The sequence below is a fragment of the Trichoplusia ni genome, chromosome 19 (genome assembly GCF_003590095.1).
Source record: "Trichoplusia ni isolate ovarian cell line Hi5 chromosome 19, tn1, whole genome shotgun sequence".
NCBI classification, from domain to species: Eukaryota; Metazoa; Arthropoda; class Insecta; order Lepidoptera; family Noctuidae; genus Trichoplusia; species Trichoplusia ni.
The window spans coordinates 207,920-233,235 of NC_039496.1; the positions used below are offsets into that span (position 1 = coordinate 207,920).

Below are 25,316 nucleotides of genomic sequence, written 5' to 3' on the forward strand. Positions count from 1 at the left end.
TACATTATTGACAGCCGGCTCTTGTGTGATAAACCGTGTGATTCGTCGGTTAGAATCATCAGTTTCGGTTTTGTACTGGTTGTTGAAGGGTCGGCCGCCTGCGTCAAATATTAAAAATGTTACGACAAATTAGCAAAGTTGTTCAGCAAAATGCAAGATTTGCGACCGCTGCTGCGGCCCCACAAACCAACCCGGAAATTTTATACACCGGGGTAAGTAAAAAAACTGGGTTTTAGGGATAGTTGTTGGTTATTTAATTGCATGCGTTTTTTATTTATTAAAAAAACGTTATATTGTTTTTAATATCTGTAATCTGTAATGATAGAAGTACTTCAAGACTATTTATGATATTTTCGGTTCTCAAGGCCAGCTAGCCGGTCTGAATAATAAGCGTGTGTTACTGTTACGTTACGTATGAGTTGATAAACATATTCGTGTTGAAGGTCATATGCATTTAATTTAATATTATAATATATTTTTTGGAGTTTATTATGAACGGAAATCGTTTCTAATGATATAATTATAAGCTGAATAATAAATGTTGAGTTAAAAGTGAAAATAAACAGCAGTAAGAATATTATTATATTATTTTTAATCTTGCTTATTATAATAATCTACCTTCTATTTGTGAATATATAAACTTGTGAAGGTAGCAAACCAAATATGTTTGAAAAGTATTTAAGCAGGCATTTATCCAAGAATGGGGCAGAATGGGTCAGATTAAAAACAAAATCCCATAGATTCTATATCAAACCAGATTTTAATGTCTACATAAATAACAATAATTACAATTTTTTTTGTGTATCTTCTAGCTCTTCATCAACAATGAGTGGGTGAAGTCATCAGATGGCAAGACATTTAAGACTGAGAACCCGGCCAATGGACAAGTCATTGCTGAGGTCCAGGAGGCAGGCAAAGCTGATGTTGATAAGGCTGTTAAGGCTGCCAAGGATGCTTTTAAGTATGAACCTATTAAAAAAAAAATATTTTTTAGTATAAAAGCCATTCATCTAATGTAGAATTTCTGGGTGTGTCAATGTCTTTCCTGGAGAGACTAGCAAGGAACTCCTTAAATGTGTATTTTAAGTTTCAACAAAACCTATTGTCCATACAAAAAAAAACTATTTGTTGTGTTTAGTGCAAGTGTGATAATGCCAGTTCATAGTATTAAAAACATAAATTTATTTGAAGTATAAAAATTATTGTATTTCCATATTCAAACAATTTTATTTTTTTCATAGGCTTGGTTCTCCATGGAGGAAAATGGATGCCTCCGAGCGTGGGTACTTGCTAAACAGGCTGGCTGATCTTGTTGAGAGGGACAGGACATACTTAGCTGTAAGTTAACAAAAATCTTGGACTTCAGACCAAATTGTATATGTCTGTGGATGTATGGAAGAAGATTGTGTCTGAATGCATGTGTGTTGTGAGATGATTGCATGGTTGAATGAAGTTTTTATGTTTTATTTATATTACCAGCTGACCCAGCAAACATTGTTTTGCCTAATGAATTATTTCTAGTTGAGTCGTGAAAAAAAATGTCGTCCAAAAAATAAACAAAATAATTTTTAGTGTGAGCAACCCTTATCACGTAGGGGTATAAAAAATAGATGTTGGTCGATTCTCATACCTACTGAATACGCATAGAAAATTTGATAAAAATCGGTTGAGCCGTTTCGGAGGAGTACGGTAACTAACATTGTGACACGGGAATTTTATATATTAGATAATTAAACTATGTTAACTATATTTTTCTTTATGAGCATAAGTGGTTTCACTGTGCTCAAAATAATAAATTTATAGATCTATCAGTATAAAGTTTTGTAACATGGTTTGTAAACATAATTTTACGATATTATCTGATCTCCGATGAACCTTGACAGTAGTGTTAAATATATACTTTTCGATAGCTTCATATTCTGACAGTCATTCTGCAAATTAACGATATGTAATCAATTTTGCGTAAGTTATGTTTGCATAATATTTATTATGCTGATACCTATTGAAGATAGGCACTTAGTTCTCGGCAATGTTATTTGTTTCTTTACAAAATAATATACCTTTTTTATTGGTTTTAAGGCCGGCGATGCAATGCGATTGCGATATGAATACAAAGCCATTCTTATCACCTACAGTTTGTTTATCCATCTAATATAAAAAAAATCTCGTACTCCTCCGAAACGGCTCGGCCGGTTCTCATGAAATTTCGTGTTTATATTGCCTAGGTCTAAGAATGCAAATGTTATATAAATAGATTGATTGTGAAAGGCTTTTATGATACTATCTCATAAATAACTTATTACACGATAAAAAAAACAAATGCATGAAGGTCTTATTGTATTCTATTCTTTAGATAGAAAAAGAGCTATATTTCTACTAACCTACCTATATTTTCTCTAAGACATATATTTCTACAGTTTATTTTTTGCTTTGATTCACTGTATTCCATTATATCTATTTGCGCGCAAACCTGGTTGTCGAGGCCGTCGTCCGTTCATTGAACCCGATGCTGTAATAAAATAATTGCACATGCATTGCAGGTTCATCTAGTTGCGCGAGACACGATGCAAAATTGTTACTTACGTTAGGTGACCATTTTCCTTAACTAAAAACGGAACATTGGTTTATGTAGGTCAATTGCCAAGTGGTCATCGCACAGAATCTCTAAGGTGAAGTGACCATTTTTCCTTGACTCAAAACGGGTCATTCGTTTGTTTATATCAATAAAGTAGTCAACGTAACAAATACTTCAGGATATGTTTCATAAACTTCAAAAACCAAAGTGGTAATAATAGTTTTAACTGATTTATGACAGATTAAATTTGAATTTTCGATTGCATTTAAAAACGGGCTAATTTTGCGTTCCAGTTGGCACCTTACAGGTCCCCGTACAACTCTATCATCTTCATAGATGTATATATACATACCTTCGTACATATTTAGTTTCCGATTCCTCCATACTTAGATGATATTCATTATAGCAGGACGTCCCCAAATAAGGAAATCCATTCAAAAACTTCCTTTAATATAAATCCTTGTTCTCAGAGCTTGGAAACCCTTGACAACGGCAAGCCTTACTCAGCCTCGTACGCGGGCGACGTTGTGGCGGTCATCAAGAACCTCCGCTACTACGCCGGCTGGGCCGACAAGAGCCACGGGCTTGTGCTGCCCTCTGACGGGAAATACTTCGCTTACACCCGCCATGAGCCCGTTGGTGAGTTAAAACCTTTTTTATAAAGACGAATTACGAGACCGCCTTTCTCGTAATTTAACTTTTATGGAAGACAGCTGAGTCTTTTGAAGGTTCAGACGTAGAGTCCTATGTTTCTGTGGAGCCCAGTAGGTCTGATGCCTGCCAGGGCAGTGGGACTGTCTAAAAGGGGTACCGTGGCCCCGGTACACGAAGGGCAAAGGGAGGAACATGGCTGGGATTTAGTCTGAAAATCCCTTCCGCTCAACCGGAAAAAAGAGTGTGTTGCTCCGATCGCTGTTTCAGGATAGATAGAAATAAACTTAAAAATTAATCTCGTTTAATGGGTACAGAATGAACGGTGTTTAAGTTAGCACCTATAAAACGATAACCACACGGTATTAACAAGTTTAAGGTGTTGTGAAGGTTAGATAAGCAATGGTGTACACTATACAACTTGTTTAATCAATAAGGCGCTAGGTAATTAATGTTTACCGATAGGTACGGTATAGGTAGGTGATTACCATCTTTTCCATCTAGTCTAGACATCATAGGTACATAATAAGTTACAAAATTACATTTTCATGCTTCACTGCTTTAGTGAGCTACCTACATGATTCAGCATTTACACTAGAATTTTTGAAACATATTATAAATTCTAGAATATTATCTTATCTCGTATACCAACAATATTCACATACAACCTAATCTTGGGAATAACACAACTCTTATACGACATAAAATACTGTCCTGAGTCTTTAAAATTCTCTATAATATTGTAAATTATAAAATTTGAAGCGACAAAACTTACAAGTCATAGTGATATTTTCTCAAGGACCCATATGTTTAGAATGGTGTATCTAATTTTACCTTGTTTATGGAGTGATTCAATGAAGAAATAGTTAAAAACCATGACAATGCTTCTTGTTTATAGGCAGAGTGATCGTACATTATCATCTATACGTCAATTGTTTGATAACATTCTGTGTTATCAAACAATTCATACTTGTTAAGGAACGGTTTACTCATGCGTATGTATAAGGATCGCGAATTCCACAGAAGGCAACCTACTCGCAACAAACATTTATGCATTTTCACAGACATAATATAGCACCTAGATGAGATCTGCTATACAACAGTAATGTATCTTGAAGCAACCAATAGATTGTACTTTTCACTATCCTTCGCCTTTCTGGAAACTTCGAACAATGGTTGAACTAGGTCCGAAACTAGTCGGAAGATCAAATACTCATAAACCGTTCTTAAATCCAATTCCCTAAAGTTATTATAATGATATCAAACAAATGGCATACAACAGTGTTTCGGCAAAGTCCGATATACATAATGGTCTCCAAGAAAACAAGGCAAACTTCTAAAATGATAGCTATCGCATACATATTATTTTTGAAGATCCACCATCCAGCGATTTGCTTAAAAACAAACTTATAGACTTATAGTATCAGTATCAACATAAATGGATTACCAAACACTGCATCATATCACTGCATTATCAATGTTGCAGTTATTATTTGCAAAATCAGCAATCTAATCAGGAATTTATTCGTTGTTTAGTTGTTTACAAGACATTCAATTTCGGATAATGAGTTGCATGTTCCTTGCATTTGATAAGACATATATTATCTTGTATGTATCAATCTTTTAATTTCAACACATGTATGGATGGAAAATTCACAGGATTGTTGCTTTTTGACATCTTTATGAAACCGTACTTTACTGTGACCTCTTAGAATACAGATTGTTACAAGTGAGATAGTTTTATCAGGCTTTTGAATACTTTTGATCAGTATGAAAAGTTGAACATGTAGAAGTACAAGTAATTCACAGTAAACTTATATCGTATACGCAGCTAAATAGATTTAATGGGTTCCAGATTAAATTTTCGCCCGACAAATACTTAATAGTCTTGGAAAGTCAAAATAAAATACTTATATTTAGATCTAGATGTAAACTACAAATAACTTATTTCCTCCTCCAAGGTGTTTGCGGTCAGATAATCCCGTGGAACTTCCCGCTGCTGATGGCGGCGTGGAAGCTGGGCCCCGCGCTGGCCACGGGCTGCACGGTGGTCATGAAGCCCGCCGAGCAGACGCCGCTCACCGCGCTCTACCTCGCGCAACTCGTCAAGGTATCATAATAACAAACAAAATTGAATAAAAAATAATCATAATTATAAGACAATCTTTTCAGCTCTTTAATATTAGTAGGTACACTTCTAAAATGGGCCGTAAGATCAACACGTGCACGAGATCTGTATAATTTTGAAAATCAATCTGATTAAAGTAGCCTACTGACTTACATAACATATTCCTTCGCCATTTTAAAATATAAAGAAGCAATAAAATGAAGTATTCGGAAATTATTCTTCAGATCGGAAATGAAAAGTAGCTTCACAAAAACTACCTTAAAGTTGGATAAGTCAGCTTCTTCTCTATCCCTCAATCCTGAAGCTTGATAGCTTATGCGTTAAAGATTTTCAATTGTAATCATTATTTGTAGGAAGCTGGCTTCCCGGCGGGAGTGGTCAACATGTTGCCGGGCTACGGCGAGGCTGGCGCCGCGCTCGTCGACCATCCTGATGTCAACAAGATCGCCTTCACTGGTAAAACATTATTTATATCATTATAATGTACGTGTGTATGTCCCTGAACTTCTGCGAAGCAGGACCAATTTGAAGGTATTTTTCTGCCTTATTATGATGAGCCCCTGTATTATTTGAAATTTCAGCTGAAAAAAGTCCTAATCGCTTGGAATATTATGCAGGAAATCGTCTGTCAGGGTCGCTATTATTGCTATAACTAGGTATTTTTCATACCATCTTACAAACTGTTCTCTCACTTTTACCTGTTCCTTTATTTTCTTATATATAATAATAAATTGCTGTTCGTTAGTCTCGCTAAAACTCGAGAATGGCTGAACCGAATTGGCTTATTTTAGTCTTGAAATATTCGTACCAGTCCAGGGAAGCTTTAGACGGGAAAAGAAAATGAGAAACGTGGAAAAAATGCGAAAAAGAAAAAAGTATTACGCGGGTGAAACCTCGGGTAACAGCTAGTCTGTAATAAAATCTTGCATTCCAACTCCCGATTTCACATTGTGCTGAAATTTTACGTATCAAAATAGACAGATTTTAATTCCACATTTCTTCAGGTATCTCCAAACATCTCTATAATACCTTTACCTACAGGATCGACGGAGGTAGGCAAGTTGATCCAGCGCAACTCGGCGGGCTCAGTGAAGCGCATCACTCTGGAACTCGGCGGCAAGTCACCCAACATTATCTTCGCCGACACCGATCTGGAGAAGGCAGTGGAAGCCGCTCACTTCGCGCTCTTCTATAACATGGGACAGTGCTGCTGTGCTGGTACGTACGAACAAGAAACTAAACATGTACAAATGTTTGTGTTTTCTTAATTGTCCGGATAGCCGAATGTTATCCCCGCCTAGGACAAACTTTTGTGTGCACCACGAATGCTTGTTTCGAGACTTGAAAGAATGCTTGTCTTTGTGCGTGGGACTTATATGTTTGTTGAAACCACCCGCGAAACCCACAAAAACGATTAAATTCCTTACTGAAGGAGTGGTTTATACAAAATAATAATAATAAGAATTGCATTTAATAATTTTCTTCGATGAGTACTTATTAAGTTTATGATAAAATGTCTATTTAATACTTACCATAAATTCAACATTTATTTATATAATTATTTGTAATTTATAACACAAAATTATAGATGATTCGAAACGATGCCATAGAACATGTAATAAACTATGCAATAAACAATAAAAAAAAACACAAGTGTAAATAAAATATGTAGAAACTAACTATAGGTAAATAGGTACAATAATTAATCTTATGAAGTCATATCATTAACATGTAGGTGACGCTGTCGTCGCTATATAAATATTAGCTAGTTATAGATGTCAAATAACTACATTAAAAAGCAAATGTATTTTCACGACTTTACCATTATAGTAACATATTTGTGTATTAGGTTCGAGAACATTCGTTGAGGACAAAATCTACGACAAGTTCGTTGAGCTGGCGGCAGAGCGCGCCAAGAGGCGTGTGGTCGGAGACCCCTTCAAACCCGAAACTGAACAGGGACCTCAGGTAAATCGCTATTTTCATATAATTCTCATATCTAAAATTAATCTCCAGAGATGTAATGTATAATTGTATAAAATATAAATGTATATGAATACCTTTGAATTAATAAAGAACACATATCGAATCGCGGCTGGCAATAAGTAGAATGTCACGTGAGGACTTCTGTATTTATCTTAATTTGGAATCACGAAGGGTTCAAAGAAGTAGCTTAACAATGATCGTGCGACTGCCAAGTCACAGTAGTCACAAATGAATCGTAAAACGGTGAACTGAAACATCGTTATGAAACACAAATTCGTTATGTCTTGCCCCCAGATCGACGCCGAACAGTACAACCGTATCCTAGGCCTTATTGAGAGCGGCAAGCGTCAGGGCGCCAAGCTGGTGACCGGCGGCAGCAAGGCCGGCGATGTCGGGTACTACGTGCAGCCCACCGTCTTCAGCGATGTCAAGGATGATATGGACATCGCTACCACCGAGGTACGTAGAATACACATGATATTGTTCTTTTCAAGGCAAAAGGATGTGAAAATACTTGGGGCCCAAAAAGTGCCCGCGAAATGTTTGTAAGTCACCTGTGACCTAAGAAGAATATTATATAATGTCTCCACAACCAAAAAAGTTTAAAACTAAATAAGGATTCTATTATGAGTACAAGACAACTGGTAAATATTCTAATTTGTTTTAAACTACATTCAGAAATAGAAAAATTACACATAGAGTCGGCAGTTTTTTCACAGGTGGGAATCGAGCCCACGACCTCCGGTATAGCATTCAGGGTCATTAACCAATTTAAAAAACCAACTTCTATCTTCCATATTTTTTACCTCTATCTAAATGCTCATAAAACTGAATTTATAATAACCACACAACTATGTTATACATAACATTTCCAGATCTTCGGTCCAGTGCAGCAGATCATGAAGTTCTCTCAGATCGACGAGGTGATCGAGCGCGCCAACACCTCGGAGTACGGCCTCGCCGCCGCCGTCTTCACTAAGGACCTCGACAGGACCAACTATATTGTGCAGGTTCGTTATAATTATAACGGCGTAGACCATTTTCAAGTTCAATTCTTTATTGCATACAGTTCATGTTAAATAGGTGGTTAACTGAGTTTACAGCTTAATTGTAGACCCTGTCAGGCACAGTGTATACGTAAATTAGAGCAATAGCCAGGTTTTTTGCTTTTATAAACTCTTAAAATGTATGTCAAGTATAATTTTACTACTTTTAAGGGCTGGTCCGTACGTTTTCTTATTGGTGAAAGAAAATTACAAAAAATTATCTTATTTTTTTTGCAGAGGCTCCGAGCAGGCACAGTTTGGGTGAACGACTACAACGTATTCAACCCTCAGATCCCCTTCGGCGGGTACAAGCAGTCCGGTATCGGCCGCGAGAACGGACCCTACGGTATCAACAACTACACGGAAGTTAAAGCGGTCGTCACCAAGCTTACTGACAAAACCTCGTAAATTATTACAAGCTATCGATGAATAATTTGAACAATAACTGTAAGAAATAATATGCGTATTTTACCTATCAGGTAGTTGCACCACGCGGTGCTATTCAAGGATAAAAAGTAGGTAGTATGTAAGTTCAAATTTCAATTAATATCATCAAAAATGATACAGTCGTTTAAGAGTGAAAGAGTAATTAACATACACTCAGACTTACGTTTTGTGACAGGCGTTTTCCTTGCTTATTCCAAACAGCTCGAAAAAACTTTGTTCACGTTACTTGCTACTAACTGATTTGTTGCCTAAAATTCATTATTTAGTTTTAAGGATAAAGACGTACTTTTAAATTCCTCATGGTCCAATCCATTGCAATGTATGAACCTTTTGTTTGGTTTAAAAATGTATTTGATGAGTGTTTTCGTGTAATGAAAAATCAAGTTAGCTGTTATCCGTTATGATTATGTTGAATCAGTATCTTAAGTGCAATTTGTAAATTTTCTTAATTTTCAGCAATTATTCTTTGTTTAAAGATAAGTTTTTACAAAAAATTAATACTACGACTAGCAATGCATTACATTAAAATTAACTATCGAAACATTAATGTATGCTTTTTTGTGCTTGTATATGCTAAATCAGAAAATTCTAATATAATGTCTTCCAATATACGCACATAAAATGTCTTTTGTACTTCCATGGTCATGTACAGTGCCATACTTCGTTACTATATTTTTATAATAAAAATACTGCTTTTAAGTACAAAGTTTTATTTTTTAACAGTTACATCTAAAATCAATCAACACATAATAACAATAGTATTTAAAACGGAATCTTTAGAAATCACTTAGTACACATTTTATAAATCAACCAGCACTTTTAGAAAATCTAAGCCATATAAAATAGTACCACGCAAGGCAACTAATTAACCTTTGGTGTATTTAATACAATTTAAAAATAATAGAAATGGATTATAAAACAACCAGATACATTTAAAAGTGTTAATATTAAAGATAAGGCAAAACCTTTATAAGGTGCATCTATTCTATAAATCACAACAGTGGAATGTATTGGTGCCACTTACTCTAAATCACATAGAATTGTTCTATAAATACTAAAACGCTACAAATTAAAACACGGCAATAATCTAAAATAAGAGAAAACCTATGAAAATATCTTTGGGTTTTCTAAATGCGAGTACAAATTAGAAACATAATTGGAATAGTATCAGCGACATAATTTACTATAATGCAAATCGTGTAATACAAAAATCTAACAACTTTGTACTTGTCAAACTGGACATTTCGAATATTTTCGATTAGTTTACAAAACAACAGTATATTATTCGCCCATAATTATAATGAGTTTGTAATTATTTTGTACTATGGCTTCAACATTTATAATGTTTAAAACTAAACAATAAAGTTCTTAATTCTGGATCAACAGAATGAATCAGTCCTTGTCGTCGGTCAGTACTGACAGGTTCTCCTCGGAGATCTTGGCGAGGCAGCCGCAGGTGAGCGACGACTTGTTGCTCTGCGCGATCTCCGCGTCGATCTTCTGTTCCATTATCTCGAAGTCGTCTGCCTCGGCCTGGCACTTGACGCACTCGTCAGACGAGGAGTCCTGGTAGCACATTACGTTCTCTATATTGACCTCGACTTCGTCAGACTTGTCGCAGGTGGGTAAGGAGGGGCTGCTGTTGCTCTTGGCGCGGGACTCGATGTCGAGCTTGGGCACGTATATCTCTGACTTGGGCCTGACGCGCAGTGTGTCGGGCGGCTTGGGCTTGCGGGCGAGGGCCGCGGAACAGCGCTTGTCTTTGGGGAACACGCGTTGTATCCTCTCCTCGACGAGCGAGATGCTACGCTTGAAGACCACGGTGTCCTGAGCCCTGTCTGTGGATCCGTCGATAGCGTCGCGCGATTCGGTGTCAGAGTTATCGCAGCGGAAGTATATCGTGTCGCAGCCGTTCTCCTGCTTCACCTTGATGAGGCAGCACTCGTCTTCTTTCTCACATAATATCTCGTGTAGGGAGCCGTGCAGCGGTATCAGTTTCACTCGGCCACCGAAGTTGTCCTGCATCGTCGATAAGTCGTCGTCTATGTATAGATCTTCGGTGCTTTTAGCTTCCTGTAATATAAAATAACATGTTTAATTTTTGTTTTCCATATCGTGTATTATGAATAGGGATTACATAAGATCCTGCCGCACTGACCTGTAAAGCATTGAAAGCCTGGCATCTCTTCAAAGCGTTAACGTGCACTTCTTCAGTGAGCGTGTCTTCCAGCGACTGGTTCTGCTTATCCTTAGTGCACGCCACGTTACCAGTGCTATCACAGATGGTCACGTTCACACAGTTGTCTAGAACTTGTAAACTGTTCTCGCCGGAACGACTGAAAGTGATTTGTAACAAGGGTTTGTTATTCCCGTTAATCTTGACTCGAGAGAAAGACTTCGGTTCTTTCTTTATCGTTCTGTCATCGTTATTTGCGAGTGATTCCATGATGTTAGCGATGCCCTTGTTGACTATGTCTTCGTTTTTGTTCGGTATTGAGGAGGCTGTCGACGTTTCGTCTGATATTTCGTGCAGCAGGTGTTGGAACTCCTTCCGTATCATATCTCGAATGTAATCCTCTATGCTCCTCGTGTCGGTTGACTGGTCGATTTTGGGTTCCGCTTTTTGTTCCTCTGTCGTAGTTCTGTAATAGAAATTATGTTGTAAAAGATAACTTTGAAGAGTTTTGAATACCTTTAAAATAATGCTGGAGAATAATAAATATCTAAAATACAATGCACAATACTGGATTTGGACATTAATAGCGAGTCAGCTGTCGCTAAACACTAGAGAACTATGTCTATATCTTCATCCTGATGAAATAATACTTATATGAGTACCTACCCTTTTTCAGAGTCTCTTCGCCGGGCAACCTCGGGGCTCCGAGAAAAGTTGACGCTCTTAGCAATCGCGTCGCGAGCCTGACAAAACTGATCCCATTGGTTGCCTGGAAGCATTAAAAAGTACTTCATGTATCTAACGCGAGCAAATAAGCAATGTATGAGCCAGAAACGCACATTCTCACAACACTGTTAAGTTTATGTGTTAATTGATAGGTAGTTTTGAAACATGATTTAATTGATATATGTTCTTTAATTATTCGAGTTAGTTTTTTAGTTAGGTAGTGAGCTACTATAAGGTAAACTTTTAATTAGTTATCGTGCAATATTCATAATGGAGATAATAAAAAGTTATACTCACATTCCCTGCATCTCGTACGCCGCATTAGTCCATAGCATGCATAATAATGATACAGAAATAAAAGCCACATGCAAACGTAAGTTTTTATTGTGTCACAAACACCAAACAAGTTAGTATTGAAAAATAAAGGTTAGTTTAGAAGAAGACAGAATAATTACTTATTCGCTTTGCACACATGTTAAGAAAATCAAAAGTGGCAAACTTAGTGTGCTGTTTGTGTTAATCAAGGCTTATTAATGTACCTTTCAGGACCAACAAACTAGCCAAGTTAGATAAAAATTGTTATGAAAATAACATATTTTTAGTAAACCACACCCATGAGAAAATTTTTAACTAAAATAATCACATAAGAATTGTATATAATATAGTATAAGACGGGTATTTTATCCAGTAGCATCAATGACTTTCGCTCTCATTAAAGAATAACGATGGGTATAATAATAGCCGTATGCAAGAACAATACTTAGGTAAGTGACATTCCAAACTATCCTATTTGTTTGTAGATTCCACTCGACAATGACACATAAGGACAACTATTTCCTACGCGTCGCTCTAGGGTACGGCTATATCTGCTTTAAGACAATCAACAGTGTTTAATAAGTAGTTAGATGGTACAATTGATTGGCGACTGACCATTCTTTCCGTTGCTGGGCGATGTCGGCCGCATGCGGAACACTTTAGTTCCGAGTTTCTTAGGGTTCAACTGCGGCAGGGACTTCTGTAGGGTGTCCACGCAGTGGGATGCTGGTTTCACCGCTGATATCTGACTCCTGAAACATTGGTTTAAAATAATGTTATACTCAAATATATTACCTGTTTAATTCTTATTTGTCTTGACTATGGCAAGATTTTACAATTATTTTAACCAAAAATAGAGTCCATTTAGATTGGTGCCCATTTCTCAAGGAGTATTAAATCTATTTATAACAATTAGAATAAAAGGGCATACCACTATCAAATACACGGTATATAACAAAAATTAAAGAAAACTACCTACAGTTGAAAAAGCCTATGTGTAAATAATTATTTAGGCACATGAATTGTATTCTAATTTTGTAAGGTACCTGCTATCTTCAGGCAGTGACATAGACCGGCAAGTCTTCCTATTCGCCTCGTATATCCACCGTTCGTGGATCGCGACCAGCGGCTTCACGTTCACGCTGGCCAGTACATCTTCCTCTATCTTGTATTTAGCGCTGTTCCGGTCTTGGTTGGACTTGAGCGAGCACGAACTGACGCGCTCGCGAATTTCTTCGGTCTCCGGTGAATAGAAATCACGAGGTGGAGTTATTCTGTAACATATATTATTTATAACATACAATTCAGTTATAAATTTTCCTCTATATGGATTCTAAGTGTTCAGTTTTTAATAAGAAGCTTATATGTTAAGTTTAGTTTAGTAATTCAATCTACAACTATTCGGTTAAGAACTTTCAGCTGGGCTAAAACATCTTTTAAATGTACCGTTACTAATTTTAATCAAACGCATCGGTATTAATAATATAAGAGTCTAAATTCAAGGAATTCTGAGAGGGACGGCGCGAACGCAGTCCCTCACTACCAAAAATTACGCGTCCGAGTTATCCACAATAGGGATAATCGCAAGGGTCAACCCGCCCGCAGTGCAATGGGAAGGCCTCGCCCTGGGAGAACCGCCTTCATGATCACGGTTTCTCCTACGCCAGGTAAGTATGATTTCACTACGGCCGCCTCGGGTAGTCATTCAGTCGCGGAAAATCTTAACACCGCCATTCAGAAAACAAGTCTCAAAGCACAGTTCCATCTATCGGCGGACATCGAAATAAACGTACAAGTGACTACAGCGTTCCATGGGATGGGTATGCCAAGCGTAACAAAACTCGGCCGCTCCGGAAAAGGGACAAAAGTTTGTTGGAGCGAGTAAAAGCATACAACCCAGTGTGTGAGACAGAGACGCCTGTCAGCTTACCGTCATGAAATGCATTGCTGTGAATGACAATAATAACCAAGCAAGGCAATTACATAGTAAAGAAACATTTATTATTTGTTTCTATGGAGGTTTATGGTCATAATAGTTTTAAAACTTCATTTATTTCTCCTATTAAAAACCTATACCTACTGTTATATCAAAAGTAAAACTATTTTATTTGTCTCTCTTTTGGTAGTGCTTGACGGTCTGTTTTTACAAATGACAGATAATTACAAACTAGGACAAAAAAGAATTGTTCATATCCATGATGATAATGTAAAACCAATGATAATTATACCACTTCAGCTAGTGGTTAAATTTACAAAAGAGTTAAGTTGTTTGTTATTCCTATGCCAGGATTTCGGCATGAGTGTTATTGCGTAAGTAGCTAGTTCAAAAAATGGACTTTAAAAGCAAAAAGTCAACGGCACGCGGTATTCCCAGGCGGTCACCCATCCAAGTACTAACCGCGCCCGATATTGCTTAACTTCGGTGATCGGACGAGAACCGGTGTATTCAACATGGTATGGACGTTGACTGTCAGTTGTTCAAATTAGACGCATACTATGAGTTTATATTCTTACAATTAATAATACGATTTGAATTCAACTTGGTACAATTACTTTTTAGTCAAAATAGGTACGTTGAACGCTTATACCCACAGCGTAATCTAATAGCAATCGGTGCTATCAATACAAAAATAAAGGTTTTAACTGGGAAATTGAAACAAACTTTATTTTTATATGAAAAGAAATATAGTATAATTTTGGCTTAAAACATAATCAAAAACAAAAAGTCAACGGCACGCGGTATTCCCAGGCGGTCACCCATCCAAGTACTGACCGCGCCCGATGTTGCTTAACTTCGGTGATCGGACGAGAACCGGTGTTTTCAACATGGTATGGACGTTGACAAATAAAGGTTAAAATTAGATGAACAATATTACCGACACTGTCAAACCGAAAATTCTACAACATATCTAATAAAGTACATTAATTAATCAGTAATAGTAAAAACACGATGTACGAGAAATAAGTTGAAGTATCTGATCTAACCTGCGTAGGCCAGAGGTCCCGTCTCGTACGGTATCCACACTTTCTGGCGAAGCGTCCTGGTGGTTCTCTTTCTCGGGAGTACTGTTTTCTAGACTCACATTATTGATCTCAAACGAAATGTTCTCTGGTGTCACAGGCGTCTCAGGAGCGGAATTCATTAGCTTGTTAAATACTGAAAATAAGGAATGTAGACAAACGTTGATATTACGGTAGGTACAAAACGTAAAAACAAAATATGCTTGAATGCCTTTAAGTTTAACTAGCGAATTAGTTAGCAAATGACTTACGAAAACCAGTCAAAAATATTAATGTGTATCATACCTGCTTTCTCTGGAGTTACAGAACGTGTTAAAGAACCGTCCTTATTGCCATCAAAACTATGGTCATTACCACTCAGTTCTCCAGACAGCCATGCATTCTTCCTCAATTTATTGCTGCGTGCAATCGGCGTCGTCGGCAAACTATAGTTCTTGATATCAAAATTGTACGAAGATCGTTCACATATAGACCGATCTTTCAACAAAGGTTTAATGGAATCGAAGTTATATTCAGGAACTTTAATTTGCAGTGGTTTGTAGGACTTAGGTGTGAAGCTTCGGCTAAGCTTAGTGTGTGGGCGCTCAACGCTTTGATCTTTGCTGTCGTTCGCAAAGTTAACAGTACGGTTCGGGCTTAAAATGCTGCAGTATTCTGTAGAGTCGCTTCTGTGCAAACTGCCGGGAGTATCCATGTCTTTGATCCTGGCTTTTATTTTGGCTATGGGTGTTGAACAAGCGCTAGAGTAGTCCTTTTCCGGTAGATGTTCGTACCGTATGATCGGCGCTCGGTCGGACGGGTCCTCATCGGAAACAAAGCATTTCTCCGCGACCGACATCTCATCAGCATGAGATTTTAGGACGGTCTCGTAGACTGGACAAGCGTCACTCTTGCTGCATTCTCTTTCGCTTTCTGTTGAGCTATCTCTAGCGTTGTGGACGACAGCTTTGTGTTCCACGTTGAGGGGGCTGACGCAGTCTGAGTCAGTGGGGGATGTGGTGTCCCAGGCGGTGGAGCTGAATGTAGACCGCTTGTTTGTTAGGCGTGCCGGGATTATTATGTAGCCGAGATCGTCGAGGTTGCGCTGTTGATAAAATGGTTTTGTTTAAAGATTAAGAAACTCAGAACTGATACAAAAAAGCCAAATCTAGAAAATTTTAGAGAAATGTTTTTATCCTACGGTGAAAACCAAACTAAGATTCTATTGATGGCAATTTTCTATCCAAGGTTTGGTGGGTATATGTATGATCGGATTACGTAACCACAATGTGTCTATTAGTTTTAGTCTTTAATTGGTAACTTTCTATTTCAATGAAAGTTAGGGTAAAATTGATTTATTGGACTTCAGTCACTTAGGCACTTATAGATATGAATCGATAAAGAGTGTTCTAGCTATCTACGACATCTTGCTATAAATTAATTTAATTAATTTCACTTTATCTACAAGTAAACATATTTCTAGACAGGTTCTGATAAATAGTCTAAATCGTTAATAATGGTTTCCAGTGAATTACTAATAAAAAAACTTATGATAGAATGCAAAAAGCTAACGTCACGCGGTATTCCCAGGCGGTCACCCATCCAAGTACTGACCGCGCCCGATGTTGCTTAACTTCGGTGATCGGACGAGAACCGGTGTTTTCAACATGGTATGGACGTTGGCATTCATAAGGCTGAATGTATGGTACAAAACTGTGCCAGATGGTGTATTAATTGATAAAAAAAATATTATAATTGAGTAGATTATAAATATTTTTTTATCAGTTACTCAAGTTGATACGCTCGTTTTACGAAATGTAGCAGTAAGAATTAAGTTTTAGGCAAACATTTTGTTGGGAATTGGCTCCAAAATAGTTTTAATGCCACAAAAGGAAAGATAATCATCTTATGAGTAAAAATTAAGACATAATCAGGGAGCACAATACTTAGAAACAAACGTACTCTAGCTTAAGAGAATGCATCGTTTCGCGCAGCCAAATTAGGATTGTTTACTAAACCAGAGCCTAGACATAATTTTGCCGACCAATACGGGTAAATATTAATCCCACCAAAAACATTAAATGTAAAAAAATGCCAAGTCTCTCGATGCAGTCTTTCCATCGTAAAAAGTTTTGAGATCTCATAGAAGCCAAGTCCTATTCAAAATATTTTGTAGTTATAAATCAACATTTAGTAATTGTATCAATAGTTTTCTTTATATTATAATTATAGTGACTTGGCAATGAGCACAAGAAGAAACAAATAAAACGGCATATTTGTAGGAGTTGAAAGTTACACACACCGCATGCGTAAACATTAATATCACAAAATTAATTTTCTTTTGGTTTATCCGTGTCGTCCCAACCGAATTTCGGCAACGGCAGTCAGTCTTAGTGTACTCTCGATTCATTTACTTTCATAAAGCGATGGCCCGTAAGGTATTCTTAATTATTGTATTGGAGCATGTAGTCGGTAGTGACCATCATGATTCACACATAACAAATAATCTGATCACTGGTCTCGTCAGTAACATTTGCACATAATTCCAGGCATCAAGCAGCTTTTAATTTGTGCTCATTGCCAAGTCACTATAATTATAATATAAAGAAAACTATAGATACAATTACTAAATGTTGATTTATAACTACAAAATATTTTGAATAGGACTTGGCTTCTATGAGATCTCAAAACTTTTTACGATGGAAAGACTGCATCGAGAGACTTGGCATTTTTTTACATTTAATGTTTTTGGTGGGATCTCATTTATTTTTTGTAAGTGTATTTCTTTCTTTTTTTTAGGTGTCATAATTTCTAGGACTTCAGCTACTGCTTTGCTTAGAACCCATTCTCTATCTCTATCTCTTTTGTTTCTTCTCTGAGACTTCGTTACTTCTAATGTAAACAAGCTTAAACTTATATATATATGCATATATATATCTACTAACTTACAAACTATAGCTAAACTAAACTAAATAACACGTAAAGTTCTCCGAATATCAATTATCACTACAATATTTTTTAGTTTCGAAATGGTTTTTCATAGACAGGTGGCGCTATCAAATGAAAATTATCGAATTATTCTGAAGTACTACTTAGACTGCGCTTTGTAACGAAACCATAGCGCGATTCAGACACGTACAACGCCATCTATCGAGCGCGCATACAATATTTATCGCAATACAATGGAGTTTTAGCTTTATTAATTTAATGAATTATGAATTTTATGTATTAATTTGTATTAATGATAGTCTGTGTATTACATTTATATTATTCTTTTCTATTCTATGTATGTATTCATCCAATTGAATAGGTACTTAAACAACGAACAAAGTTAACAATGCAGTCAAAATCCATACATAATGTTCTTGCCAAACCGCAAATATAAAATTGTTTTCTATGGCATATTATTTTTTAATGTTTTTATAATTTTTCCTTTATATGTGGCTAAGGACCTATCTTGGTGCAAAATTTGAAGTTTCTAAGTCTGCTAGAAGTACCTTAGATTTTTGATGATCTGTCAGTGAGTCAGTGAGTCAGTGAGTGACAAAATGGTGTAACTTTGATCGACCGTAACTCCTAAACCATTAATTCAATTGGCACGTAATTTCGAACTTAAGCTTGTTCTAATGCCTACTATTATTCCCCGAAAAGCTAAACTCCTAGCTTTGTCCACGTCGAAGATACAGGGGGGGCGAAACAGCCGCGAATCGCTTCGAGAAAAGATGGTACGGCCGTGCCCTTTTTGCTCGAGACTTGGCAGGGGCACTGCCGTGCCCTCAGATGAGGCTTTTATGAAAGTTTTAACTTTTTCTAAATTATTTAAATTTACATTTCAATTTACTGTTCTAAGGCAGTTCAGTTGTATTAAAAATAGAATCTGCCATGAGAAGAAACCTTTTCTCAGTAAGTGGACATTATTTACCTTAGCATCCTGTAAAGTATTCTGCAGTGTTTCAAGGTCGATTCTATCGTTTCGCTGTAGAGTCAGCCCGGATTGCAGTAGAGACAGCAAACACCCTGGGTAAGTACCGTCCTGGGGTAACGGGATGCCCGTTTTCCATAACGTGTATTGTTCCCTCAACTTATCGTAAGTCAGGTTCTTCCATGGCATAACAGCTGGAACAAATATAATAAAAAAATGTTTACAATCATACTTACACTGAAATCCTCTTTTCTGCCTGTTTCTATTCATTGTCACTTTCGAGACAAAAAATCAAACAAAGATATCCCATTTGGATTTATAGATACAATTTATAAAGAACAAAAAGCTAACGTCACGGAGCTAGCTCAAAAGCTAGTTATTTATTGATATTGAAAAAAAATTGACAACTACAATTCGTTAACTTAATATATGTAGCATCAGAAAATTGAAACCAAAAAGCTAACGTCACGCGGTATTCCCAGGCGGTCACCCATCCAAGTACTGACCGCGCCCGATGTTGCTTAACTTCGGTGATCGGACGAGAACCGGTGTTTTCAACATGGTATGTACGTTGGCGATAGCTAGAGCAATTTTAGCAGTGACCTGATAACTGCATATCGACAATGATCAAGCTTAGCTTGGGATCAGATAACCGTGTGTGAGTTGTCCCAAGATATATTATATTATTATTATTAATGATACAAAAGACAGATCCAGTCGTTTAGGCAATTTTATATCGTTAATGATCCAACTTATGCGTTGTGGAACGCAGAAGAAAACGAAATCCAATAAGGAAAATTCAAACATTAAATTAATTTAAATATTCCACTTCTATATTACTATTACATCCGATTAAATGTATTTTCCACTTGATTTATAATGAAATTGTAATCGAAATTCTAATCTTCATATTTCGGTAGCTCTATTAAAATTTCAATTTCGTTTCATCTTCTAGAGTTACAGTAACAGTAAAATATGCTGTTATTTGATGAGAAATGTGATACGTCTGAGAAACGTTAGCATTTTTTGTATTGAGTACTTGTCATAATAAAATTTGTATGAAAGTTAGACAATGAGGCCATTTTAGACATCTCCCATTTAATTTTGTATCAAGTTCGATATGCAGTTCTCAGGTGAGCGCTAAAATTGCATTGAAAATCGCCAACGTCCATACCATGTTGAAAACACCGGTTCTCGTCCGATCACCGAAGTTAAGCAACATCCGGCGCGGTCAGTACTTGGATGGGTGACCGCCTGGGAATACCGCGTGACGTTAGCTTTTTGGATTCACTTTTCTGATGCTACATATATGTCAACGAATGGTAGTAGTCAATTTCATTTCAGTTAGCCATAACCTACTAGCTTTTGAGCTAGCTCCCGAAAATGATATTTGTTTTATGACCACTTTTTGAACTGAGAGGCGTCATTCTAGTCTTGTTCAATGCGCGCGCTTTTAAAATTAGACGAAAGTGTTGTCTGTGATTGCAAATAAAATATAAATACAAAATTCTGGGTAGGTAAACTTAAAAAAAACTTCTTACTTTACCGTTCCCGCAAAAACTGCACGAAATGCTGAACCCGTTTCATTGAAATGTAACAACACCGGGATATTGGCATGAATATTACGTCGTCTTCAGTAGCAAGCTTACTATACGCTTATCACTTTTGTTCCAAAAATAGTCTTTAAAAGCAAAAAGCTAACGTCACGCGGTATTCCCAGGCGGTCACCCATCCAAGTACTGACCGCGCCCGATGTTGCTTAACTTCGGTGGTCGGACGAGAACCGGTGTTTTCAACATGGTATGGACGTTGGCGATTATTGAAGCAATTTTAGCGATTGGTTGGATAAGTTTTATCAGCATTATCACTTATCAGAGTAGTCACAAATTTTAACAAGACTTCAGTCGTATACTGACGCAGCAATTCACGATTTTAATATGCTCATATCAAATCTTGATATTGAATGATTGACGCATTTTTCTATCAAATCTTTTAAAGACAACGCCAACTAAAGTAAAAAATATAAGGCATATAACTTACCATTACAGCTCTCATAAATTGAGATCTACAGTAACTATAGAAAGTTCTGAACTACTACACCGCAATAAAACTTACCATTACAGCTCTCCCATAGAATGAGACACAGGGAGTAGACATCGCTCTTCGCGCAAGGGTACACCATGCCATCATCGAGCGGCTGGAACAGCTCCGGCGCCTGCCATCTGTACATCTCCGACTGTTCGTACAACTCGTACGGCTTCGGGACCGCGTTCGAACTTATGTACGTCTCTGAGGGATGCGCAGATAACAGTGGCTCGAATTCTGCTACATCCGATTCATGGGTATCTGAGGGTACGAATAACTACAGTTAATTTAAATACTAAAAGTTTTAGCCATTCCTACACACATCACCATTACCTACTACAGCTCTGACACAAAAAAAAAGGTCTACTCATCGTTTATGAAAAAAATGTCATTGAATTAATTCCGAAGAATATTCCATAACTAGCTGTTGCCCACGAACCCGCCCGCTACAAAATATCGAAAATGACTGACGTGATTTTGAGGTGTTGTTGTTGTGTTAATACTAGCTATAAACTACATTCTGTGTACCAAGATTCGTCTAAATCCGTTCAGTGGTTTCTGGGTAAAGGAGGAACAAACATACATACATACAAAATTTCTCTTTTATAATGTTGGTAGAATAATATTATTGAACATATTTATGAACAAAAAAATTATACTTATGCTTTTAGAATATCAAAGTATACACCCCCAAAAAGCAAAAAGCCAACGTCACGCGGTATTCCCAGGCGGTCACCCATCCAAGTACTAACCGCGCCCGATGTTGCTTAACTTCAGTGATCGAACGAGAACTGGTGGTTTCAACATGGTATGGACGTTGACATTAACGAGTTTTAATTTTGACAATGCAATCAAAACTGTTAAAAGTATGCCATGTTCTCTAGATTTTGGTATAGTTACAACAATCTTCTATTGCTTGCAGTGATTGCTATATTTCTTAACTTTTATGTTTGTCGCAATTTTTATATTCATTTTTATGTGAGCTATAAAAGTAGGCATATGTGCAATTGTGCAAGTGTGTGACTGCCTAAAATTGCAATAATAATATGTTTCGATTGAATTAAGCCTTACAAGTAAACAGTTTCAATACTTTTTGTAACATGAGTTTCGTATTTCATTTCACCGAAACAAGCTTTCATTCAACCATATATCTTTTACGAGATGTCTTTAACTCGTAACTCGAGCGTAGATTGTAACTGCTTTATCTGATTTTAACCGTACGTTTCAAATAAATAATACGAAGCAGCAGTTCCCGTATGAATGTTCAATTCCAACGGTTATATTTTTTGACTCGCGGATTTATTGTTTTAACCCATGTATGAAAACCAACACACTACTATTTAAAGTTGCTGAGAAATTATGAAGTCCTAGTTAAACCTCAAACCACATTGGTCGGTATAACTATATGAACCGAAAAATTAATTTACATATTTTTGTATATTATATCGTTGCTGCGTTACTTGACATACATTAAATAATGTTCTTGAATGTGATCAGCATGCACAGTGCACAATCATAATTACATTCATATTATAAATTATTTACATGTTTCAAAAACCTTGAGTGTAAATAGGACAATCAAAATATGCTGTTATTATAACAGAATGCTTCCTTCAAGTACATTATGTAACAATTATTTATTCATTACATTTGTACTTTTAATAACTATTTTTTTAGACTTAATGTTCAACATCTTTCAGTGAAGGTATTATTTATATCATATGCCAAAACATGTGCCAAATTAATGATTACTTAATTAATTAACAACCGATAACTTAATTATCTCTTACTTTATTAAATTGTTATCTTAATTGATTTGGCGATTATCTTTAATTTGTATATACACATTTTGCTTAGACACCTAACAGTTAATTTAAAGTTTAAGGGAAGATACTTCGACACACAAATTACAATAAACATTGCGTCTACTAACAATTTATGTTTCATCATTCATTACGTTTATTCCGGTCGCAAATAATATTTTTCGCTTGTTATACGTTCTTCAAGGTTATATAAAGTGTATACTTGTTCATGTATAAAAAAACCTTGTATAACTTATACTATAAAGTATTTATTTCCAGGTTTTCAAAATGTATAACATTTGGTTGCTTAAATTTTATTTGTAAACTAATTTTTTAGACTAAAAGAGACACCAAGATTGTTTACCATTCTTTAAGTCCTAAAAAAATGACTGCGTCGAAAAACATTCTTACATAAGATTTTGACCCATGGGCAAAAAAAAAATGGCCCGAGGGCATTAAACGAGACTCAGCGATGCACCTACGTTTTCCCATAAAAAAAAAATCAAGTTTGGCTCAGCTTTATTTCAAGTCGGTTGTATGTTCTTGTTGTTGAAAGAAACATTAATCACTAACACTCACCGTCAATATTCACATACTGCGGTTCGGGCGAATACAGATCATATCCTTTCGGTCTCCTTTCCGGCGGCTTATCCAACTTGACGCAGGACCCCAAATCCGCGAGCTTGGCTGCATCATGAACTGTTATCATAATACTGGCACTGGACAGCTCAGTGTGGACGTACCCTTGCATACGTAGGAACACCAGCGCGTTAGCTATGTCGAGGGCATATTGCACTGAAGTCTGAGCACTAAGTATGCGACCCTGGAAATATAACCTTTATTATAATTGCGTGATGTTTAATTGCTCAACTTACGTTAAAAGATGGCTAGGCTAGACAAAAAAAGACTTGAAGGTTTTTAGTTAGTATGCATAATAAAACATATTTTTTGGGTAAAAAGCTAACGTCACGCGGTATTCCCAGGCGGTCACCCATCCAAGTACTGACCGCGCCCGATGATGCTTAACTTCGGTGATCGGACGAGAACCGGTGTTTTCAACATGGTATGGACGTTGGCATACGCGAAACCGAATTATACATGTAGTATGTTATAAGAACCGAGTACAATTGTATCGACCGGAACTTGAAGCACAATGAACAGAACTCAAAAAAATGTGCTTCACTATAAACATTATTTGAACAACTTACCTATATCCTTTGCGGACTGTATTCATACAAGGCATTTTTAATATCGAAATATTTTACATATATGCATGGGTACTAAAGTTTTTAAAAAACAATTTTTCAAAAACGTAATCTTTACCTGTATATGAAGTATACCGTAGAGGGAATCGACGCATCTTTCACATATGATGTGCACGTTTTTATGTATGTCTGGATATATCCCCATCAGAAGTATTATGTTAGGGTGGCGACACTTTCTGAAATATTCATATACTTAGGATACCTTTCTACCGAGAAGCAGGTGGCCCGGTTATTTATTTACTAGCCAATAAAAAAATAACCGGCCACATCGAAAACTTGAAACTCTCGATTCAGTTTTCTTAATGAGTATAAAACCGACTACTACATAAGTTACACCTAAACTAATTGAAATTAATTACGTGAGGATTTGTTTAAGCATTTTAGATAACATTGCCATTCTCGTATCTCTCTGCCTTACGAGACTGACGATGAATTCTAAAGAATGTATTCCACTACTCTTTAATTACAATTCGCAGCTGAGGTAGCCTTGGTACGAGCCCGAGCACGCGTCAGCTCACCCCATAAGTGTTCTATTGGAGTCTAAACCAGGCTTCTCGCTGGCCAGACTTACGGCTCCGCGAAGCACGAAGGCATAACTCTTGAAGCTGTTTTATAGACAGCCTAGTTCTGGCCAGTACATTAGACAAGAAGGCAAGCTATGATCGATTTAAAAAAATAGTCACCAAGCCAATTGCTATAGTAGAAGCTAGATAGCGCAATACTTTGAGAGTAACGACTATCTTCTCTAAAAGTTAATCTCAATGTTAAACAGCAATAGAAATGAAAAATTTACCTCAATATGTTTATCTCCGTGTTCAGTTTCTTCCTAACGTGATTAATGGTGACTCCACTTAACTTCTTAATCTGGACAGGCACCACGCCCCACTTCCCAAGGTTCCACGATTTATTTTTGTCTACCGTCACGTCAAGATTACTTGCGCTGGCTATCGGTAAACCGTAAGCACTTGTGTCGCTCTAAAATAAAAAGGTTATCAAGAATAAGAATAATTACGGTCTCATTTCCGATACTAACTAAATGACTCAGACATTTTTTCGCAGCTAGTTTTACTTTGACGCTAAACAAAACAAAATCAACCGCGATCAATCATCTGCAACGTAATCGGTATCAAAAGGTGTGGCTAGTAAAATTGATTCCGTTTTGATGATTTCACTGAGATCAATCATGCAAATA

The 25,316-nt window shown here is 36.7% G+C and overlaps 2 protein-coding genes and 9 non-coding genes across 13 annotated transcripts in view; 2 read left to right on the plus strand and 9 right to left on the minus strand.

Annotated features, from left to right (window-relative positions):
- On the plus strand, positions 1 to 9,532 carry LOC113503573 (aldehyde dehydrogenase, mitochondrial). The gene is made up of 11 exons (XM_026885605.1): positions 1 to 212; positions 813 to 961; positions 1,242 to 1,338; positions 3,046 to 3,214; positions 5,188 to 5,336; positions 5,708 to 5,810; positions 6,396 to 6,572; positions 7,204 to 7,322; positions 7,635 to 7,799; positions 8,216 to 8,350; positions 8,624 to 9,532. Exons 1-11 carry the CDS (start codon positions 117 to 119, stop codon positions 8,792 to 8,794), a joined length of 1,530 nt encoding a protein of 509 aa, XP_026741406.1. The 5' UTR covers positions 1 to 116; the 3' UTR covers positions 8,795 to 9,532.
- LOC113503572 overlaps positions 9,527 to 25,316 on the minus strand; it is a 20,847-nt gene continuing 5,057 nt past the window's right edge. For all 3 annotated transcript variants that reach the window (XM_026885603.1, XM_026885602.1, XM_026885604.1), the window contains exons 3-14: positions 24,918 to 25,099; positions 24,183 to 24,300; positions 23,439 to 23,682; positions 21,088 to 21,318; positions 18,973 to 19,166; positions 15,357 to 16,155; positions 15,036 to 15,207; positions 13,097 to 13,324; positions 12,666 to 12,802; positions 11,676 to 11,778; positions 10,992 to 11,475; positions 9,527 to 10,906 (exon numbers count right to left, since the gene is read on the minus strand). In XM_026885603.1, coding sequence (XP_026741404.1) covers positions 10,226 to 10,906; positions 10,992 to 11,475; positions 11,676 to 11,778; positions 12,666 to 12,802; positions 13,097 to 13,324; positions 15,036 to 15,207; positions 15,357 to 16,155; positions 18,973 to 19,166; positions 21,088 to 21,318; positions 23,439 to 23,682; positions 24,183 to 24,300; positions 24,918 to 25,099 — 3,573 coding nt within the window. In that variant the 3' untranslated portion in view covers positions 9,527 to 10,225. The remainder of the gene's footprint in view (positions 10,907 to 10,991; positions 11,476 to 11,675; positions 11,779 to 12,665; positions 12,803 to 13,096; positions 13,325 to 15,035; positions 15,208 to 15,356; positions 16,156 to 18,972; positions 19,167 to 21,087; positions 21,319 to 23,438; positions 23,683 to 24,182; positions 24,301 to 24,917; positions 25,100 to 25,316) is intronic.
- On the minus strand, positions 13,562 to 13,725 carry LOC113503624. The gene has a single exon (XR_003401461.1). It is a non-coding gene; the product is annotated as a U1 spliceosomal RNA (small nuclear RNA).
- Positions 14,400 to 14,518, minus strand: LOC113503635. Its single transcript, XR_003401471.1, has one exon. It is a non-coding gene; the product is annotated as a 5S ribosomal RNA (ribosomal RNA).
- LOC113503619 lies at positions 14,775 to 14,893 on the minus strand. The gene has a single exon (XR_003401456.1). It is a non-coding gene; the product is annotated as a 5S ribosomal RNA (ribosomal RNA).
- Positions 16,616 to 16,734, minus strand: LOC113503631. Its single transcript, XR_003401467.1, has one exon. It is a non-coding gene; the product is annotated as a 5S ribosomal RNA (ribosomal RNA).
- On the minus strand, positions 19,430 to 19,548 carry LOC113503621. Its single transcript, XR_003401458.1, has one exon. It is a non-coding gene; the product is annotated as a 5S ribosomal RNA (ribosomal RNA).
- Positions 20,133 to 20,251, plus strand: LOC113503622. Its single transcript, XR_003401459.1, has one exon. It is a non-coding gene; the product is annotated as a 5S ribosomal RNA (ribosomal RNA).
- On the minus strand, positions 20,668 to 20,786 carry LOC113503636. The gene has a single exon (XR_003401472.1). It is a non-coding gene; the product is annotated as a 5S ribosomal RNA (ribosomal RNA).
- LOC113503634 lies at positions 21,761 to 21,879 on the minus strand. The gene has a single exon (XR_003401470.1). It is a non-coding gene; the product is annotated as a 5S ribosomal RNA (ribosomal RNA).
- LOC113503620 lies at positions 23,818 to 23,936 on the minus strand. The gene has a single exon (XR_003401457.1). It is a non-coding gene; the product is annotated as a 5S ribosomal RNA (ribosomal RNA).

What these genes read in the sequence shown, in the direction of transcription:
- LOC113503573 (XM_026885605.1), top strand. Translation starts at nt 117, where the DNA reads ATGTTACGACAAATTAGCAAAGTTGTTCAGCAAAATGCAAGATTTGCG. An exon ending in GGGACAGGACATACTTAGCT is followed by an intron (nt 1,339 to 3,045) that starts GTAAGTTAACAA and finishes CCTTGTTCTCAG; the next exon opens with AGCTTGGAAACCCTTGACAA. An exon ending in GGACCAACTATATTGTGCAG is followed by an intron (nt 8,351 to 8,623) that starts GTTCGTTATAAT and finishes TTTTTTTTGCAG; the next exon opens with AGGCTCCGAGCAGGCACAGT.